This window comes from Trichechus manatus, unplaced genomic scaffold (genome assembly GCF_000243295.1).
Source record: "Trichechus manatus latirostris isolate Lorelei unplaced genomic scaffold, TriManLat1.0 scaffold00016, whole genome shotgun sequence".
NCBI classification, from domain to species: Eukaryota; Metazoa; Chordata; class Mammalia; order Sirenia; family Trichechidae; genus Trichechus; species Trichechus manatus.
In genome coordinates, this window is record NW_004443952.1 from 15,940,629 (window position 1) to 15,961,556 (window position 20,928).

General features: G+C 37.6%; 1 protein-coding gene across 3 annotated transcripts in view; it reads right to left on the reverse strand.

Moving 5' to 3' along the window:
• SLC44A1 (solute carrier family 44 member 1) overlaps positions 1–20,928 on the reverse strand; it is a 147,417-nt gene that overhangs the window by 80,029 nt on the left and 46,460 nt on the right. For 2 of the 3 annotated variants that reach the window (XM_012554372.2, XM_023727431.1), the window contains exons 2-3: positions 12,660–12,749; positions 1,943–2,085 (exon numbers count right to left, since the gene is read on the reverse strand). In XM_012554372.2, coding sequence (XP_012409826.2) covers positions 1,943–2,085; positions 12,660–12,749 — 233 coding nt within the window. Of the gene's footprint in view, positions 1–1,942; positions 2,086–12,659; positions 12,750–20,928 lie in introns of those variants that run through there. The other variant, XM_023727432.1, reaches the window with a different exon arrangement.

Below are 20,928 nucleotides of genomic sequence, written 5' to 3' on the forward strand. Positions count from 1 at the left end.
ACCAATGTCTTAAAACAATATGTGTACTACTGTCTAATGAGAAACTATTTGTTCTGTAAACCTTCACCTGAAGTACAATTTAAAAAAAAAAAAAAAAAGTTTACCAAATGAAGCACCATAAGATTAAGTGTGAAGAGTGGCATTTACACAAAACTGACGGTAAGAATATGCTTGGAGTCATCAGGAAGTTATGAAGGAAGCCGTAAAAATGATTACTACCTCATGTGAGCAGCGGACCTGAGAGAGTAGAGGCCTTTTCCTCTTATCTCCTCAATTATCTAAATTGTAATATTTATGTTTGGTACATGTCAACATCATTAAAGAGTTAAGCAACATTTGACAGCATGGATGCTACCTACAAAAATAAAAGAAAAAAATGTGGAACTCTCTATACTATTTTTGCAACTTCTACATCAATCTAAAATTATTTCAGCACAAAAACAAACAAAAAGATATGGGTATTCCTGCCACAAGAAATAACACAGGCCTAAAATTTGAGTTAATTTCATGAGACAATCATAAAGAAGAGTAAATGAAACAAGCCTCCATTTTACTCTCTAAGATTCCAGTTTTCACTTCTGTCAAGGGATGCAGGCACACAGCAAGAGAAAAGCTCATTGTCTGCATTGGCTACTTCATGGCCCACCAGTTATGTGGCTTTGGGAAAGTCACTTCAACCTCTCTAAGCCTCTGCTGTATCTACATCACGGTGGTATCACAGGCTTGTTTATTCTGGCATGCTATAAAAATGGAGCCCTGATGGCATAGTGGTTAAGAGCTCAGGCTCCTAACCAAAAGGTCAGCACTTCCAATCCACCAGCCGCACCTTGGAAACCCTGTGGGTCAGTTCTACTCTGTCCTACAGAGTCGCTATGAGTTGGAATCGACTCAATGGCAATGGGTTTTTGTGGGGTTTTTTGCTATATAAAAATTCATTATTATCATTTAAATTTTTATTTACTTGAACTGCATTATCTCCTTTTCATTAAAGAAGCAATATCTTTGAGAAATGATTAACTATTTGGATTTCTGCAAGTTTCTGAAATTATCAAATTAATCTTATTTTTCCCAGCAGTGACCCAGATTTAACCAACAGATTTATACAGTAATAGTTATTACATATTGCCTTCCTGGAAAACACTTCATAACAGAACTATAAACTAAAAAAAATATTTTTATCTACTTAGTCTTTTCCTATAAAGTGCATTAATTGAATCAGTTAACCTGTTACCTTAAAATTAGTTTTGTTAACTCTGAAGACCTAGTCAGGTATTTGAAAAATGTCTAGTAAGCTTAATGGGGCATAAATATACAGTGTGAGCAAGTAGATTAGCATTAAATATGTTACATGAAATTTTCCCCAAGACATTAAAAATAAATAAATAATAGCTTTCTTGAAGAAAAGAGGCGATTAAGTTAGGAATTTCATGAAATCTAAAAGATAAACATTGAAAACCCAAAATAAATTTTACAGTTAAATAAAATGTATCTTTTACAAAACTGGAAATTGATGTGCACTTATAAATGCTATATTACGATGTTTCCTTATAACTTTAATGTCTCAAAATCCATTATCATCCCTGTCTCTCATTTAAGTATAATTTTAGGAAGAAAAATATAACATTATTTTCTGGGTTAAAACTTAGCGTACAACCTAAAAGCTAAAAGGGAAACAGAGCACAAGAGTAACCCTCTCAAATCAAGCCTTTACCCATTAAAAACTCAAGTCGGCCCATTTTAACATGGCAGCTAATTTTGTTTCCTGGAAAAAAATGTATCTGTAAACCGAAAACAGGAGTGATTCAAGTGTATGGTTAAAAAAAATTCAAAAACACCAAGAAGAATCATAGAAAAATAATATTCTTTATAGCAATAAGAAAAGTAGGATTTTCTCAGCCACCCTTCAAAGTTAGTGTTTATCATTCAGCAACAGGCTACTCACTTCCGATGGGTGTGGTCCATGCCACTGTTTGGTATTGCTTCCAACTTTGCATTTTTCTGCCCACAGATATTTCCATAGCTGTCGTATCCTGACACTAGTCTCGCTGCTGCACCTGTTGCTACTGAAAAGCCACAAATAAATCCCTAGGAAAGAAACAGAAAAAAAACACACAAATAAACCATTTCAATAGCAACAGTCACTACTTGATACGATAATGAGCTTCTTTTGTCTGTTCAAGGGAACAAAGGGCTATCTTTCCTTACTGCAAACACTATTCCACTGTTTTCTCTGGATTTCACATAAGCAGCACAAAGAAGTCCACAGGGAAACACTATTTACTACCATAACAAAACAAATCCCAAGCTCTTACATCATAAGATCATCTTGCATTTTATAATAATAGTAGCTTCTCTGTATTAAACATCTGCTCTGTGTCAGGCTCTGTACTAGGCACTTACCAGACATTATAACTAATCCTTTAATGAAGAAACTGAGGCCCTGAGAGGTTAAGAAAGTCGCCCAAGGCCAGACAAGCTAGTAAAGATCAGAACACAGAGTAAAAACTCTTCATTCTTTAGCTTTATTTGGTTGTAAAGGGGTTCGGTTAAATGAACAACAGCAAAGGATGGAAAAAAATTTCAAAGAACAATAGGCATGTAGGTTTTGAATCATTATCACTTCAGCGCACACAACACTTCTGTTTCCTTCCTGCAATATACAAGCTGTATACAAGCCAAAGAATTACACCATGAAGAACTGCCATGCTCTTAGAATTGTAGACTCACAGAGTGTGAGGCCCTGGCTCTGTGTACTGGAAAGGTCACTTCATTTCATGGGAATATGCTTCATCACAGTGCCAAAGGTAAACAGGAGATGCTTGGGAAGGGCACCATGCTTGCTAAGTCAAGTATGCGCTGACCAAGACAAAGCAATAAAAGCTTTATGCAGGCTACTGGGCAAAAAAACAGGAAGTAAGGTGAATCACTGTGATAAATTCATTGTATTTGGGGAAAAGACTAGAGTTAAGACATATTCTTGCAAGCTGGTCTTAAAAGGTTGAGTTTTTGTTATCTTTATTAAAGTGTTTAGTGAAGGCAGAGATTATCACTGTTTAACTCACAATAGCCAAGTATCAAAAGTAGTACTTATCTAAGTAACCCTGATAGATCTCAGGCAATAGTGGTAAATATTTCTTCAAAGAAAAGTTATTTCCCCCTTAAATATACTTACCTAAATAAACAGCCATAGACAATACATATATGAATGGGCATGGCTATGTTTCAATAAAACTTTATTTACAAAAACAGGCAGCTGGCCTGCAAGCAATAGCTTGCTGACCTCTGTTTTAAAAAGTTGTTCTTGTAATTTAAGGAGCCTTGGTGGTACAACAGGAGTCCTGGTGGTGTAGTGGTTAAGCACTTGGCTGCTAACTGAACGGTTGGTGATTCAAACCCAACAGCCACTCCATGGGAGAAAAATGTGGCAGTTTGCTTCCGTAAAAGATTACAGCCTTGGAAACCTCATGGGGCAGTTCTACCCTGTCCTATAGGGTCACTATGAGTCGGAATTAACTCGACAGTAACAGTTTTTTTAATAAACAAACACTGTTTTCCAAGTAACCCCACTCCTACTTTTACTGTGCAGGTAGAGGAGATGAGGATGAGAGTACAAAGAATAACCCTAGCCAGTAGAAACTTCTTGAAGCTACACTTTATAAGAAAATGGACTCCTTGATTCCCTCTCTTGCTCTCTGATTAAACCCAAGTTACTTCAACTCTCTGTGTCTCAGTTTACTCATCTATAAGATGGAGATAATGAGTATGTAGTTCATAAGGTTGTTGTAAGGATTAAATGAAATACTCGAGTAAAGTGGTAAGAACCATGCTCGGTACACAGAAAGTGCTCTATAAATATTAGTTCTTATTATTATTGTTAGAGATGACAATGGGCTGTAAGGGAAAGATCCTGGGCTTTGGGGTCGGATAAACCTGTTTTGATCGGTAGAATATGGATGATTCCATTTTCTACTTGTGTGACCTTGAACAAACTTAATTCTCTGTGCTTCAGTTTACCCATCTATAAACTGGGGCTAAAACCACTTACCACAAAGGCTGTTGTGAGAATTACATGAGATAATACATGTAAAGTGTCTGTCTCAATAAAGGTTAGTACATTCTACTTTAAAGCAGCAGCTAACTGCTAGCACTAGGGATAGGCATAGGCTAGTCAAAACAAACTCATTCGCCCTCACCCAGTTACCCCTCTCCCCCCACCCCCACCTTCTAACTCCTCCAAGGAGACTGCAGGGCAATCAGTCCCACCTCAGAACTCCAACCGAGTACTACAAGATGAGAAAACGACATTTAATCTGTTACATATATACACACATACAAATCAGCATTATCATTCTAGGTATATCCTCGAACCTCAAAATAAGAAAACCCTACTTACATTGAGCAGGAAACACTGGTGGCATAGTGGTTTAGAGCTATGGCTACTAACCAAAAGGTCAGCAGTTCGAATCCACCAGGTGCTCCTTGGAAATTCTATGAGGCAGTTCTACTCTGTCCTATAGGGTCGCTATGAGTTGGAATTGACTTGATGGCAATGGGTTTGTTTGTTTTTTAATCTACATGGAGCAAGAAGCCCTGATGGCACAGCGCTTAAGTGCTCACCTACTAAATGAAAGGTTGACAGTTCGAACCCACCAGCTCCACAGGAGATAAGACATGGCAGTCTGCTTCAGTAAAGATTATAGCTTTGGAAACCCTATAGGGCAGTTGTACTCTGTCCACTAGGGTCGCTATGAGTCGAAATCGACTTAACAGCAACGGGTTTTATATTGAGCAAGAACAGGAAGTGGATGTAAACTATTAGGAGGTTTAAAGGTTAACCTTTCCAATACAGTTTTTTAACAAGAAGCATCACAGGGTAATAGAAAGGGAATGGGCTTGGTATTCAGAATAGCCTGGATTCAAACTCCACCACTTACTACCAGTGTGGCTCTGGTCCAATTACCTGTTCATCCTAACACAGAGTAATGCCTTCTACTTCACAGCCTAATGATGAAGACTAAATGAGATAATGGACATCCAATCCCTACCTGAGTGTCTGGCACAGGGCAAGTGATCAATAAACAGTAGCTGGTAGCGGTAAATTCAAATAGGAAAGTCAGACTGAAGAGTTTAACAATGGTAACTGGGAACTAACCAAAAATCCCTTCAGTTCTCTATTTTTGGATAAAAATTTCTAGAAGGAAAAAGTGAAAAATACTGTCAGTAACTTTGTTATTATACAAAAGCAGACCATAATTACAATCTTATTTTACTACTAGTCAAAAACAGCAAAGCCTTTGCATAATTAAAAGGTTATATTCCTCTTTCACTTTTCACAGAATTTTCTTTGTATGTTTTATAAGCACTTTGTGTTGCAGAGTCCCTAAAATGGTTTCTGATTTCCCTTTCTGACTATTTTTAACAGTGTTGTTGGACATGTGGTTTTTTTTATCATAAGCCACCTCACATCCCTCTGGGAAGAACACAGAGTATAAATTATAAATGTACATATATATGCTAAAATAGGACACTGACATATTTTCACATAGGCCATTTACACTTCTTAGTACCTTCCAGAAGCATTAGAGTAGAGCAAGTAAGGAGCTGCAGGGAGGAAAGGAAGGAGAACCAAAAGCTAGTAAGATTGGAAGAAACCATGACTGTTATCCCAGAGACTTCCCATATGGCACAAGTGCTGACGAGGGGGAACTAGCCCAAATATAATTAAAAATACAATCTCCTTAAAAAGAAAAATTCTGTAAACCAAATGCAGGAAGCTATATAGTTTCATATAAGGAAAAAAAAGCGATACATGGAATTTAAAACAGAGAGAAAGAAACTTTACAGAATACACTCAATAATTTAATGGCTCCACAGAGAAGGGAAAAAAAGCATTTGGCAGAAGGAAATCACATTAATGAGGCAAATGATAAGGGGGATGAGGAAAGCTTTTATAAGCGTATAGTAGAAAGCAATCACTAGAGAGAAAGTAAGCCTATTAGTAAGGAAGAAAATGATGGCTAAAATCTTACTATGACTGAACTGTTGAATTGCTTTCAGAACTGCTATTTTAAGAGAGAGAGGAGGAGCAGACAAATCTAATCACAAATAGGACGTGACTCAAATCAGGTAAAGGCATATAAGGATGGTGGATCAAAGGCAAAGCCTGGCAACTAGTAAGTATCTATTGCCTAAAACAATTGGTTAATTAAATGACAAACTGGCCCATAAAATAAATAATATCACCTGTGAGTACTGTGTGCCTCTAAATATTCATCTAAACGAAACCAAACAGTAAATGTTTTCCCTAGACCAAAGATGAGAAGGTAAGGGGGTACAGGGAAGCTAGATTAAGGGAAACAGAACAACCAGAATGGAAATAATGAGAATGCTGATATATTGTGAAAAATGTAACCAATATCACTGAACAATATGTATAGAAGTTGTTAAATGAAAACCTAACTTTCTGTGTAAACTTTCACCAAAAACACAAAATATTAAAAAATAATAATAATCAGCTAATTAATGAACTGTGCACATCTTTCCTTCATATTACAAGGTTTAGTTCTATTTAAGTAAGAGCTTTTACTTAGCTTCATTCACTGTTAGTCAAAAAGGATACACTTTCATTTCACAAGCATAATTGAACTTCATACCTGGAATATTTACTAAGCAATCTGAACAAGGCAGAAGGCCTTACTTCAAAAAAAAAGTCAACAAAAATACGGGTGGTAAGACATGAATACGGCAGAAGCTGGGGGGAGAAAAAGAGTGATATTTACAGCCTTTTCCCATGAATTAATAAAAACATATAGAGCCTCTTTTTTTCCCCCCTCAAATACTATCTACTTTAGCTCTATACACCTTTATTTCAATAAATGCTTAGGGTCAATCTCCTAATAAGTACTCTGTAAAACCTTGGAGTAACATTTGGCTTCAGTTCCTCTACTTCTTAGAACCCTGAAAAAAGGAAGGCTATTAGGACCCAGAAGATAGGGTAAGATCAGAAGGCCTGATGCAATACTAATATTTATGCAAATAAATAAATGAAACTTTTGCCAATTTGCCAAAGATTTCTGGATTCCTTCAAAGTTTAGTAGAACGCATTGCTCTAAGAAAGAGGAAAGAGGCGTAAAACCAGCAGTGACTGGAAGTCTAAGAAACATCCACTCAGTAAGCATTTATTGAGCATATACAAACACAATGTACCATGCAAGATACAAAGAATTATAACACATAAGGTTTACCATAAAAGAACTGTAATGTTCTTAAAAGAGAAAAAAATAATGGGGCACGAGTGAGCAAAGATCAGAGAGACTCAGTTTCATGGGCTGCTCAGGCAATGAAAAGAACACAAAGAATTCTGAGACTGGATCCCAGCTATACTGCTAATACTCCTTATGACCCTGGGCAAGTCACTTTAAAGTCTCTGAGACTCAGTTTCCTTACCTGTCCTAAGGACTGAACTAAATTCATCTCTAACGCCCTTTTCCTCTTCTAAAATTTTATGATTCCAAGGGAAAGGTGATACAAAGTAAAAATTTTAAGAATATATATACTTGCAGAGAGAAGTATAAACCCATTTGGCTCACTATAGTAACTGAGAAAAAGGAAAGAAAGAGTACGTTAAAAACAAATGGATTTAACAAAAATTAGGTAGTCCTCTGGATCAGGTAACTATAAGGTAATTTTTAGCAGACTGTTTCTTCCTATTCTGTGATCCTGGCAAAGGACAGATCATCAAACAGGTGACTAAATACTGCAGTGAATCTCTTGCTTTGTGCTGCACACTCAACAATAGCTAATGAGGTAGAAACACCATGCCCCAGGAACTAGACTAATGCTGTAAAATTAAAAACGTCCTTGAAAGCAGTGTCAAGGGACAACCTATACAATACCGTCTCCTAGATTCAGCTCTAGTCCAGATCTTTCTTCAAAATTCCAACCCTCAATTTCCAACTGCTTATCTCTACCCACGAATTCTACATATCCAAACTTTTCTCATTCCACATTTTCCCAAACCATTTTCCTTTCCTACATATATCCCATCTCCATTAGTAGCATCATTATCTACTAGACTGCACATGTAAGATACAGAGTGAGGGGACTCTTCTGTTCCCTCTCCTCATGCTTCTGCCCCTTGCCCTAGCTTTCGAACTCCTCACTGGAGGAGGAGACAATGCTGAGTATTTGATCAAAGTCTGAGACACTGATTAGACCACATTTTACTTGCAAGTGAGGTTACTGTATCCTTCAAAGTCCGTGTTCACATGCAGGATGTTTTCTGTTGTTTCCCCATTCCAGGCAATAAGCATAACAGGTAGGGTCAGCCTCCTGAGGCCTTGCCTTCTACCTCTTCTCCCCTGGGTTCACCTCTGCCTCTGTGTATTCTTAAGCAATTATTTAACATAGCTCTGTGCCTGTTTCCTTATCTGTAAAGTGGAGGCAATGATATTAACAGTATCTACTTCACTGAGTACTTGTGAGAATTAAATGAGTTTCTACGTGTCAAGTGCTGAGAAAAGCGCCTGGCACATAGTGCTGTTGTTAGGTGCCGTCAAGTTGGTTCCAACTCACAGAGCCCCTATGTACAACAGAACGAAACACTGCCCAGTCCTACGTCATCCTTGTGATCGTTGTTATGCTTGAGCCCACTGTTGTAGCTACTGTGTCAATCTATTTCATTGAGGGTCTCCCTCTCCTTTACTGACCCTCACTTTACCAAGCATGATGTTCTTCTCCAGGGACTGGTCCATCCTGATAACATGTCCAACATACATGAGATGAAGTCTCACCATCCTCGCTTCTAAGGAGCATTCTGGTTGTACTTCTTCCAAGACACATTTGTTCATTCTTTTGGCAGTCCATGGTATAGTCAATATTCTTCGCCAACACCATAACTCAAAGGCATCAATTCTTCTTTGGTCTTTCTTATTCATTGACCAGCCTTCGTATGTTTATGTGGCAACTGAAAACCCCGTGGCTTGGGTCAAGTGCAACTTAGTCTTCGAAGTGACATCTTTGCTTTTTAACACTTTAAAGAGGTCTTTTGCAGTAGATAGTAAGTACACAGTAAGCAGTAATAATTATCAGGGGATCTCTGTATCATCTTCCATTTCCCATCTCCCATGTGATAAGCACTCCTGGCAGGGTCTTCCAGCCTCCTGTCATTCTTGTCTTTTTGTGGTAAGTTGATCCAGGCAAATTTGACTCAGGTGGATCTGTCCTCTTCCTTTCCTCTTCCTCTCCTCTTCTCCCTTCTCTTCTCTTCGCATACACACCTCTTCTCCCTATCAGACCAGGTAAATCAGACCATCCTAGATATGGGAGGATGTGTGCCCCAAGCTTCATTCCACAACTCATTTTTACCAGTGTTTTACTGGGGGTATCAGGTACTTGTTCAGCAACCAATAAAACGGTATTTTGCTAACCTCCATCCCACTCTTGTTCTCTTGTGTGTACGGAAACCATGGCTGGTAGCTTGGGAGGAGGTGGGGTACGATTTGAGTGGAAAAAACCCTAACCTGAATCCTTAACACAAGGACCTCTTAGTCATCCTTAATCTGTCTCCTACTTCCCTCTAATACCAATGACACCAAATGTTACTGATCTTACCTCTTCAATCTCTTTCCTCCTCTCCTTTACCACTACCTTATTTCGGGTTTTTCACCTCTCACCAGGATGATTACATTAGCCTCCACGGTGGTCTCTCTACACGAAATCTCTTCCTCCTTCCAAGCCATCTTTAACACTGGCTACCACAGTCATCTTTCTAAACCCAGTCATATGACGTTTTGCTCAAAACTCTTCTTCGCTGTTTTATAAATGCCTAAAACAGTCATATGACGTCTTGCTCAAAACTCTTCTTCACTGTTTTATAAACGCCTAAAAACAGCGGGTCTCAAACCTGGCTGAACATTAGAATCACAGAGATTAAATCAGAGTCTCTGAGGTGGTACCCAGGCATGAGTATTTTTTAAAGATCTCAGCATATTCTAATGTGCAGCCAGATCTGAGAACCACTTGTTTACTACCTTAATGAAAAACAGAAATTTATAAATGCATTGCTATGTGTAATTTTTTTAGGGCAGGGTAAACAGATGTCTAATAAATTCAAAATAGTGATCCAAGTTCAAATGTGGAACATGACAGCTCTCAAAAAGTCTGGTAGCAATTTACTTTGAAAAGTACTCTAGGTTCTAGACAATTCAAGCATGGAAAAACCTTGTGACCAAGCGAGGAAATAAAAAGAGAAGTACAAATATTTATGAAGAAGTGAACATGTGTAAATAAAAAGATTTACTGGTGAAGATGAGTGGAAGAGGACAAGAACTTAAAATATTCAAGAGTTAAAGCACGAATATCAAGGAGCGAGCAAAGAACAGCAGGTAAGGACAGAAGAATAAAGATACAGTTTGACTATCAGGCTGCAGGATGACTGAGAAATAACTAGCAAGAGAAGCAGGCAGCTGTGACCACTAGGTTAAAAAAAAAAAAAAAGAAAAAAAACAGCCAGAAAGTTCTGGTTCCAATCTATCTTTACTACTTACTAACAACAACATGCCTCATCTGTAAACTGGGGATAAAATCTATGTTATCAGGTAACTGGGAGAATTAATGAGATAAATACATATATGAAAACACTGGGTATAGATTAATACTCAGCAAACGTTTGCTGAATTTTTCTCTTACAAGTACTACAGAATGAATTCAAAGGAACAAACACTCAGAAGAAAAAACAACTTAGAACTACAATTATGCCACTATGCTGGGCAAGAGAACTCTGAGATTTCTTCAGTTTCCACATGGCAAAATTTGATGACAGCTCAACTCCATGAATGCACTAAAAGAATCATTCCAAAACAAATAACGCTAAGCCTGCATCTAAAAGTACACACAGTGGGTCTTAATTACCATCACATTGAAATCGACATTATATTAGTTAACATTGCATTAAAACGCTTCAGTAAATAACTCCTTACTCTCAAGTCACTCCCAACTCCGCCTGTTAACATTAAAGATTGCATTTGCCTGAGCTATTTTAGCACAGAAAATCAAAAGCACCTCTGGTGGCGTGGTACATGCTTTTATAAACATAATTCTGAAAGGTCAGCCGCTATTTGTCCCAGGGTTAAATTCAGGGGGAAAAAAAAGTTTTGGACTAATTCTGTTAGCGAAGAATCTTTTTCACACTCTGCATGCATATTTGTGCATGCTGCAGTTCAGCTGCTAGTCCATTAAACTAAGGAAACTCTTGAACAATGTAAGTCTGAAGCTAGAAAATGGGTATTTCGAGGTTTTCTAAATACTCTAAATTTGGTGAAACTGAGCTACCTCTTTCCTTTAAAATTAATACTTATTATTTTACTAGACTTATCATATCTCATTGTTAAAATTTACTGCTTTCTTTCCTTGGATTGGTGTCTACAATTATGTCTATTAGCCATGATTAGGATGGTTCTGTGATTCAAAAATGCAACTTGGGAGGTGGGCAGTTACAGAAAGATGCAGAAAAAGAATTTCCCAAAGAGCCTTGATAAAATGTATGGGAAAGAAAGAGCTTAAAAACACTGACACATGAGTGAAAAAAGGCTGCCTGAGGCAGCATAACTGCATTTTGAGTTGTAAAAGAGTAAGAAGGAGAGACCAATACAGTATCTGTACAGTTGCCTTGAGGGAGAGGAAATGAGGTGGCAGGAAAGAGCATCGGCTTGGAAGTTAAGAGACCTGGGCTCTGTTGCCGGCTCTGCCATCAACTAGCAGGATGGCCCTGGGATGACCCTTATCATCTCTGTAAAATGAGGGCGATGGACCAGATGAGGATTTCCAAGGTCCTTTCTAGCTCTAAACACCGGCTAGTTCTAAAATAGTCATTTCTATCTTTTTTTTCCAGCCCAGAACACCAGCAGTGACTCTAAAACCACTGAAGTCTGTGTCAGAAACTCCTGCAGGGCAATTTGAATAAGCATACCCTCAATACCCTGCACCAGACTCTGCTCCTCCACTCCCTGTGCCCCACTTGGAAATCACTGATCTAAGATAAGATACACCAGGTCCCTGGATCTCTGACTGAGAGACACCACTCATTATAGTCAGCATAGCAGGCAGCAGGGGCCTAATATGGGCAGAAGGAGGAAGAAGCAGTGAGCAACCAGTCACACATCTAGAAAGAACTAAAAAATGTCAGAACTAGAAGCTACTGTAGAAATCATCTAGCAAAACATCCTACTTTTATTCACAGGAACACCAAGTCCTAGGAGAACTCACTGGCCTAAAGTCAACCATCAGGTTTACGTGACGGGGCTGTACACAAGCCTCTTGACTTCCTGGCCAGTGTTCTCATCACCCCATCAAGATCTCAGTCTAGATAAACTTACGTCAGATGATCTGGATTTCCAGAATGATCTATCAAATGAGACAGATTCCCGGTGGCTCCTTAATTTTAGTCTCAGTTTTCATGTAGAAAAAAAATGAAGGGGATACCAAATACCACTGAATGGTATGGAGGGGAAAATAACCTGCTTCAGTGGCCTCCTTGGCCCTCCACTTAAAAGCAATACGGAAGGGGTTTTAAAAAAAAAAATCTCCCTCTTTAAACCTATTCCCCTTCATTCCCCTGGATGGGGAGTTCAGGTTCCAGTCATCTGTGAGAATTTCCTTACCATCCCAATGCAGAAGAAGATGAAGAGTAGCAGCCATGGTATGTCTGTGCAGCTACGGTCCTCCAGAGGCTTCCATTCACGTTTGGAGCTCTAATTGAAAATACAAAATAACAGAGTGGTAGATGTTAAGTTAGTTAAAATCAGGAAGGCATAAAGATACCACTTATGCCTAACTAGGTTCTTTCTTTCCCCAAATTTCTATTGAACCTTCAAGACCCAACTCAAATGTCACCTTTTCTGTGAATTTTTTCCTAACTCCCTTGGCCAACACTCCACTGACCCCGCTCCCATCCCTCTTCCTGGCCAGGCAGAGTACTAATTTCAATATTTTTTTGGTATCTCTATTAGAGTATTTTGAAGGCACCCTGGCAGCTCAGTGGTTAAAGTGCTCAGCTGCTAACCAAAAGGTTGGCGGTTCGAACCTACCAGTGGCTCTGCGGGAGAAAGATGTGATAGTCTGCTTCTGTAAAGATTATAGCCTTAGAAACCCTATGGGGCAGTTCTACTCTGCCCTTTAGGGTCACTATGAGTCAGAACTGAGATGGCAACGGGTTTGGTTTCGGTCTTAAGTATTTCGCACACTGAATCATTATTATTAATTGAGTTGTGTCCCCAGCAGATTGTGAGCTACTCAACGGAAGAGATCATGTTTCATCTCCCAGCATCTAACATGATGTGTGAGGGTTCATGACATGTACTCAGTAAATGTTTTTTAAAATGAATTAACAAATGGAAAAAAAAGTCTCCCAAATTCAATCTTAATGGTAGATTTTTCTTTGTGTGTCACGATACTAGACTTAAAAATTTAGAACATGCTTTCCATATGTTCTCTTCTAAGGAAGGAGGCCCATTAAAATGAGTTCCTATCTCAGGGCAGATCCTTCTAAGTCAAATAAAATTCAAGAAGGAAAAAAATCAATTAAAACACTTTACAGGTCTGGGCAACTCCTAAACCACCATCCACAGATTTTCATTCTGTTCCTGGAAAGTGTTAAAGAGTTTCCAGATCAAACACAGAGATTCCCTAATGAACAAAAGTCATTCTAAAAGTTAATTTGTAAAGTATTGATGGGAATTCCAGTTGCTTTTTTTTCCCCTTATAACAAGTCTTAGGTTCTTAGGTCAGCTCACAAATTCCTTTTAACTAGAATGAACTGAAATAATACTTCTGAGATCTCTAATAAAAAAAAAAAACAAACTTTTAAGCCTCACATTTGCCTTCAAAGGGTAAGCAGGAAAGGGAGAGAAAAGGCAGAAACTGGATGACTTTCACAGCTTTGGGCAGCCTTGGGAAAGCTTTAGGAAAAGGTTCCTGCAACAAGAAGGTTTGGGCTTCCAGTGGCTTCCATGACAAGATCCAGGAAGCTGTGTGGGGAAGGCATGTCAGTGAGAGAGTACAAACAGAGGGGGCTGGAGGTAAAGGAAGCCCTAGTGTAACTATTATTTACAGTGCAAAGGTGGAGTGCTCATTCCCAATAAGGTTTGCTTAGTTTTCCCTCTCAAACAGTGGTTATAATCATGTACCCTTTGATAACCTAACGCAAGTGGGCAATTCTCTCTTTGGAGGGTGAGCAACTATTCACATAATTTTCACAAAATTTTAAGGCATTTATCAATGAACCCACATTAAGAAATTCAACTTTAAAATGTGTGCCTGTCAGCACTGAGGGCAGCAAGTTTGAGCCATAACCATTTTTTCTTGACTCCTAACAAGTTAACCAGACAAATGCCTTTCTCCTTAATGCATCACACTGTTCAATTGTTACAACAAAAAAACTACCACCCTTGATAGGAAGCTCCCACACACCCACACAAGAAAACAAAAGAGCACTCACTACTTAGTCATGGAAAAAAACCTTACCCCAAGACCCTAACTACCATTAAAAATCAAGAGTGAGTAGGTAGTTTTTTCCAGAGGAATGTAGCACTATGGCATAATGGATAAAGGACTCAGTTCTCCCCCAGGCTCTGTCATTAGTTAGCTACATGATTTTAGATAAATCATTTCATCTCTCTGGGCAGCAGGAAGGAGTTAGATTGGATCTCTCAGGTTCCTTCAGACTCTAAAAATCTATGATCAGGAATGCAGTTTTGTGAAAATTTGTTATGACAAGAAAAAAACCTGCAAAATAATTTGACATTACTCCTTGTGTTTTTCAAATAAAAATGCCTGTATTGTGGTCTCTATTTTGGAAGACAGTTGTTCATAGTATGAACAAAGAACGTTTTTTTGTAGTAAATAATTTTAGTCTTAAATAATACCCATTGCAGTAAAATTACTTACAAACATAGAATTTGGATACTTCTTTGAAATTCATAACATCTATTCTATGGTAACTTAGACAGCAACAGTTACTTTAAAATACTATTTTTGTTTGTCTTAGCAAACAGTATGTATTAGGGGAGAGGGAGAGTTTCACAGATGAGGAAACTCAGTGAGAAAGAGTGTGAATCAGGTAGACTGAGCAAAGTTTTTTTATCCACAGCTATTTTCTTAGTATTTTTCCTCTTGATCGGAAAAACACAAAGATTCAACACCTCAACAATTCAGTTCAACTTACTGTGGGCCACTCCTGTACCAAATACATAGAAAATTTCTCACTGAGGATGGAAGAGAAGTGGGAAAAGGGTGGGAGTTACATATAAAAAACAGCGATAGAATACAAAGTAGAGAAGAATACAAAGTAGAGGGGGCTCACAACCTCACTCAGAAAAAGGAAAGCTTCCCAGACAAGGGGCAACTGAGCTGAATCTAGAAGGCTGAGCAATGACTGAGATCATCACGTAGACAAAAGAGGGAGTGGGGCAGACAAACCAAACCTCAGGCAGAAGACACAACAATGCCAAGGTCACACAGAATCAACTTTGTTTGAAGCTGAATCTTTGAATTCTGGTTTCAATAAGTATGGTATGTGGCAAGTTACTTAGCCTTTGTAAACATCACTGTCCTCATCTATAAAGTAGGGATAATAATAATGCTTACATCATAGGGTTGTTTTAAGGATTAAGTGTAAGCATCTGGCACATAGTAAGCATTCACTTCTTGGTTATTTATTCATCAATACTCACTTTTCAATTAACCTTCTCCTTGTTCTTAAAAGATCCTTTTAAGGGAGAAAGATGTGGCGATCTGCTCCCATAAAGATTATAGCCTTGGAAACTCTATGGGGCAGTCCTACTCTGTCCTATAGGGTCGCTGTGAGTTGGAATTGACTCGATGACTATGTGCATTGCTATAAACTTGAAGATACGTGTTACATCATTATTAACAAGACAAAAAGTCTTAAATAGGGGATAAGTCAAATATACTATGGTACTTGATGGAATATTAGGCAATTATTATAAATGGTGCTTATAAAGACTCTCTTTTGCTCATGGGCAAGTCCTGCATGCTGTTCACCACTGTAGCCCCAGCACTATCTGGAACATAGAAATATCTCATTAAATATTTGTTGAATGAATGGTTGAACAAATGAACAACTAAACAAATGTTCAACCTTAGCAAGGGAAAATGCTTAAATGTATTATGTTTATTAAAAAAAGTAGAACTCAAAATTATATCTAAGCTATGATTTCCAGAATATGAAAAATTATATGTACATGTGACCCAGACATGTAACATGGATGAAAATTAAAAAATAGATGTTTAAAAAAAAAAAATCCTTTTACCAGGGGGATCTTTCCACTAAAATGGATAAAAAGAATCTTAAACTCACCGTTCCTCTTATTCTTACTGAAATTTTGACTTAATGGTAACATTTTATTTTAGCTACTGTTTCTTATGCTATCAGTTATTGGTTACTATTAACCATACCCAAATTACATCTTCTATCTTCAAAACACTCTCTGATGTAGGTATCATCCTTATTTCACAGATGAGGAAACTCAGTCAGGCTCAGGAGTTAAATAATCAGCCCAAGGTTTCAAAGGTATACAACTAGGATTTGAATCCAAGTTTGTGACTCCAAAGCAAAGTCCAATGAAAATATTATCCATTTGCACTAGTCAGGAAAGAGCAAAACCCTCCATTAATTCTTCCTCACACTGCAAAATTTTGGAGCCAACCCAATAATTTAAAACCCTATAGGTACACAGAAAGAGAATGAGATGTTATGAGCCATGAAACTGCTCAAGTGACTCAAGAAACCCAACAGTTGAATAATTTTAATGATACTTTAACAGATTTAACCCAGTGGCAACTGAATTTAAAGCTTTCTGTTTCTTCCAATTAAAATCCACATAGCATTGGCAAAAGTAAAATGTCTGGCATAAGTACTTTTTTAAATATAAATTTGTCACTTTCTCTGATTTTACATGTGATTAATAAAGGCTGTCAATAAATGTTAGGTCCCTTCCCCTTCACAAAATATTACAACTTAGGAATTAACCAAAACCAAAAATAATCATACATAGTCCAAATCCTTAATCAAAGTGACTGAGATCCAGAGAAGGAAAGGGAAGGGACTTGTCCAAGGGCACATACTTATTCTATCCATGACCTCATTTGATCCTCAAAACAATTTTGTTATTATTATTATATATTCCCTACCTTTCTGTTTTGTAAAAAAGGAAACCAAGGTTCAGAGAAATTAAGTGGAAAACCCATATCTGAAACGTAAGTCTTCAAACTCTAGCAGAAAGATGAAAACTATTAGAAAGTTAAATGGAAATGCTAAATAGAAAAAAAAAAATTTAAACATGTTAACAAAGATGAAGAATGCCTTTGACAGGTTCATCAACTGACTCAACAAAGCCAAGGAAAGAAACAGTAAACTTAATAATAGATAAACAGAAATTACTAAAACGAAACACAAAGGGAAAAAAAAGTAAAAATTTAAAAACCCAAACAGAGCATCCAAGAGCTGTAGAACAATAGCAAATGGTCTAACATATGTATAGTTGGAGTCTCAGAAGAAGAAAAAAGAATGCGGCAGAGGAAATATTAAAAAGAAATAATGACTGAGAATTTCCCTAAAATAATAGAAGAAATCAAAGCACAGATCCAAGAAGCTCAGAGAATCCCAAACGGATAAATACTAAACACACACACACATTACATTCAAACTGTGGAAAATCAAAGATAAAAAGATCATCTCCAAGACAGTCAAAGGGAGAAAAAAGACACATCACCACATAGAAACAAAGATTACAGCAGAGTTCTTGTCAGAAACTATGTAAAGCAGAAGACAATGAAAATGACATCTTAAAAGTGCTTTAAAAAAAAACAAAAAAAAAAACACTGTCAACCCAGACTTCGATATCCAGAGAAAATATCTCTTAAAAATATAGACTTTTTCAGACAAACAAAACCTGAATTTATTACCAGCAGATCTGAACTACAAGAAATATTAAAGAAAGTTCTTCAGGCAGAAGGAATATGATACCAGACATAAACTTAGATATACACAAAGAAATGAAGATTTCTAGAAGTGGTTAAAGTGAAGGTTTGAAATTCTCCATAATAAAATTTTTTTTTTTAATTTAAAAAGGGCTTGAATATATGTGTATAACAACAACATCCACATTTCATAGTCTTTTTGCACATTTACACAAGGTTAATAACCTAGAAGGCAGAATTCTAATTGTTAATACTACTCCTGGACCACATTAAGAAAAAAAATAACTAAGACCACGGCTGGCATCTACCTCTTGTTTGAATTATATTCATATCCATAAAGTTAGAGAGGAAAAATGTTTAACATGGTCACACTTCTTTCTATATTTTGCACAGCACAGATACAAAAATAGCTTCCACAGTTTCTCTTATAGAAGTCATAATACAGGCAACTAGGTTACAGACACCGCATTCATTATAAACCCTAACAGCTAAACCCAAGGCCTTCCAGTGAATCTGATATGTTCTTGTAGGGGTGTATATTTTTTAGAAAATAAATATGTAAAAAGTTTTAACCTAACTTCCCATGTTATTTCAAATGAAAATACAGCTGTTGAGTAAACATATTTGTAGCTACTAGTAACACACAAAGGTTTCAGCAAGTGATACGTTAGAACCAGTTAGGTCAATGTTATAAGCAGTTAGGGCATAAGCAGTGGTAAGGTAGGCAGTGTGTGTCAAGATCAATGGATCAATCAAGTAGGAAAAAGTCTAGCAGATATGAACCTAGTTCGAAGAAGTAGGCAGGGCAGGAAGAATTAGGAAGATAACATAAAAAGACCAGAGAGTCAATAGCAATAATCCAGAGTTCAGACAAAAAGAGTCAACTAGGTCTCAGATATGGAGGCAGATAGGGTCCAAAGTCCAGGAAGTCAGAAGCTACGAGGTGACAGTTTATCTAAAGGTAAATACTGAATACTCCCTGCCCTATTTTTATACTTTGTGCTTATGGTCTGTATCAATTTCTCTAATTTAGGTAGAAGTACAAAGCTTCCCAAAAGATTCATATAATACTATAGTAACAGTATTAGCTAATGTTGTGACTCTTTCCTTGAAATACCAGATTTTTATAGATATCGTTTTAAAGTACTAATGGAAAATGTGTTACAAAAAGATTACAGTCTATTATACTAAGAAGTTACTTGAATTTTGGATGATACTCTTACGTATTTCATCGGTTATTCAAATAAATACGGAGCACCCACAAAGTACTTGAGACTCAAAGACAGGTAAGGTAGGCCTGCCGTCACTGAGCTCTAGTTAGGTGGGAGAGAGGCAAACAAAGTACTTGGTATTGAGTGATGCCAAAACAGAGACACGTGAAAAAGCACTGCAGGAACAGAGATGGGGGAACCATTAAGCAAACATGTGAGATCTGTTGAAAGTACCTCATAAACTTTTGCAGCTAATATTCTGAGACAAGTATTAAAATGATCCTTGGGCTTCTAAAATAGAACGTGTTCGTACCCAAAAGACACCAAAAACTCTTGCTAACTATGATGGGGAAAAACTGACTGCCAAATAAGAATTATACCACTCAGAAACAGTTAGTAGTAAACAAACAGAACCATAAGTTGTTTTTTTTGTTAATTACCCATTTTTCACTTCATACCCATTAAGATTTCTTTATACAATAAAGACTTCATAGCTCAAGTTAGGAAAGCGCCTTTTGATCTCGGAAAAGAGGAAAAGCATCTTCCTCTGTTTTCTGAGACAATTAGTGCAGGGCTGCATTTATTAAGTGGTTAGAATAATATTTTCATGCAGATGTCATCAGTGAGATCCCTACTAAGACTGAATAAATATTACTGAGTTACATCATTTACAGTTGTTGCACCTTGAAATTTCTAACTAGCTAGACTGCTATATCCCTCCTTCCCATTTCCCATAAAGTGAGCCAGAGAACTGCATTCTCCAACAAGCAGGAATAAATGGCAGTTTGGGAGGTGGTACAAAGGAAGAGAAATAGAGCACAGGCAGTGTTAACCCTACAAATAAAGGGCAAACCAGTATTGATTCCAATACCATTTGGGCCAGCAGTTCACAACTATAGCATTGCTTATGCTTCTGTGGTTTTATCAGCTGGGAGATATGCCACAAGTATTCTTCGCTAATAATAAAGTACTGAAGCTTAAAAATTTAACAGAGTCAAGAATATCCTTATGATAAGTCACCAACACCTGCTTGCATTCTTACATCCTTTCTTGAAGGCCAGCAATAAGGAAAGTTAAGCTGGTGGGGCAGGAATTGCACATAACCTGAAGCCTACATCTAATGTTAGGTGCTTTGGAGTTGGCTCCGACTCATAGCAACCTTACGGATAACAGAAAGAAATGTTACCCAGTCCTGCGCCATCCTCACAATTGTTGCTATGTTTAAACCCACTGTCATGGCCACTGTGTCAATTCATCCCATTGTCTCCCTCTTTTTCACTGACCCTTCTCTAGCAATTGGTCCCTCCTGATGACATGTACATCTAATGACAAGCATATGAATGCCATCCTTCACGTGTGCCTAGATCTCTGCAGCACAGATCTATCACTGCTGCCTTTCCCAGATTCCTATGAAAAACCAACTATGCCTCCAGAAGCAAAGCAATGTAAGACGCAGCCTCTCATCCAGCACAGATTCCCAGAATGTGTCCTCAGGTAGTGCTGGTTAATTTGTTAAATTCTACCTCCACCTCAAATACTTTCTTGAACAGCCACAGCCTCTGTTTCCTGAGTAAAAAGACCGTCTCCAAAACTGTCTCATATTTCCAGCTCCTCTGCTATAGTTTTCTTTGTCCCAACTACTTGGCACACCAGAAAATCTCTATAATAATCTCTGAGTGCATCTCCAAGGTCATTGCTTCATAGACATTTATGTGATTTA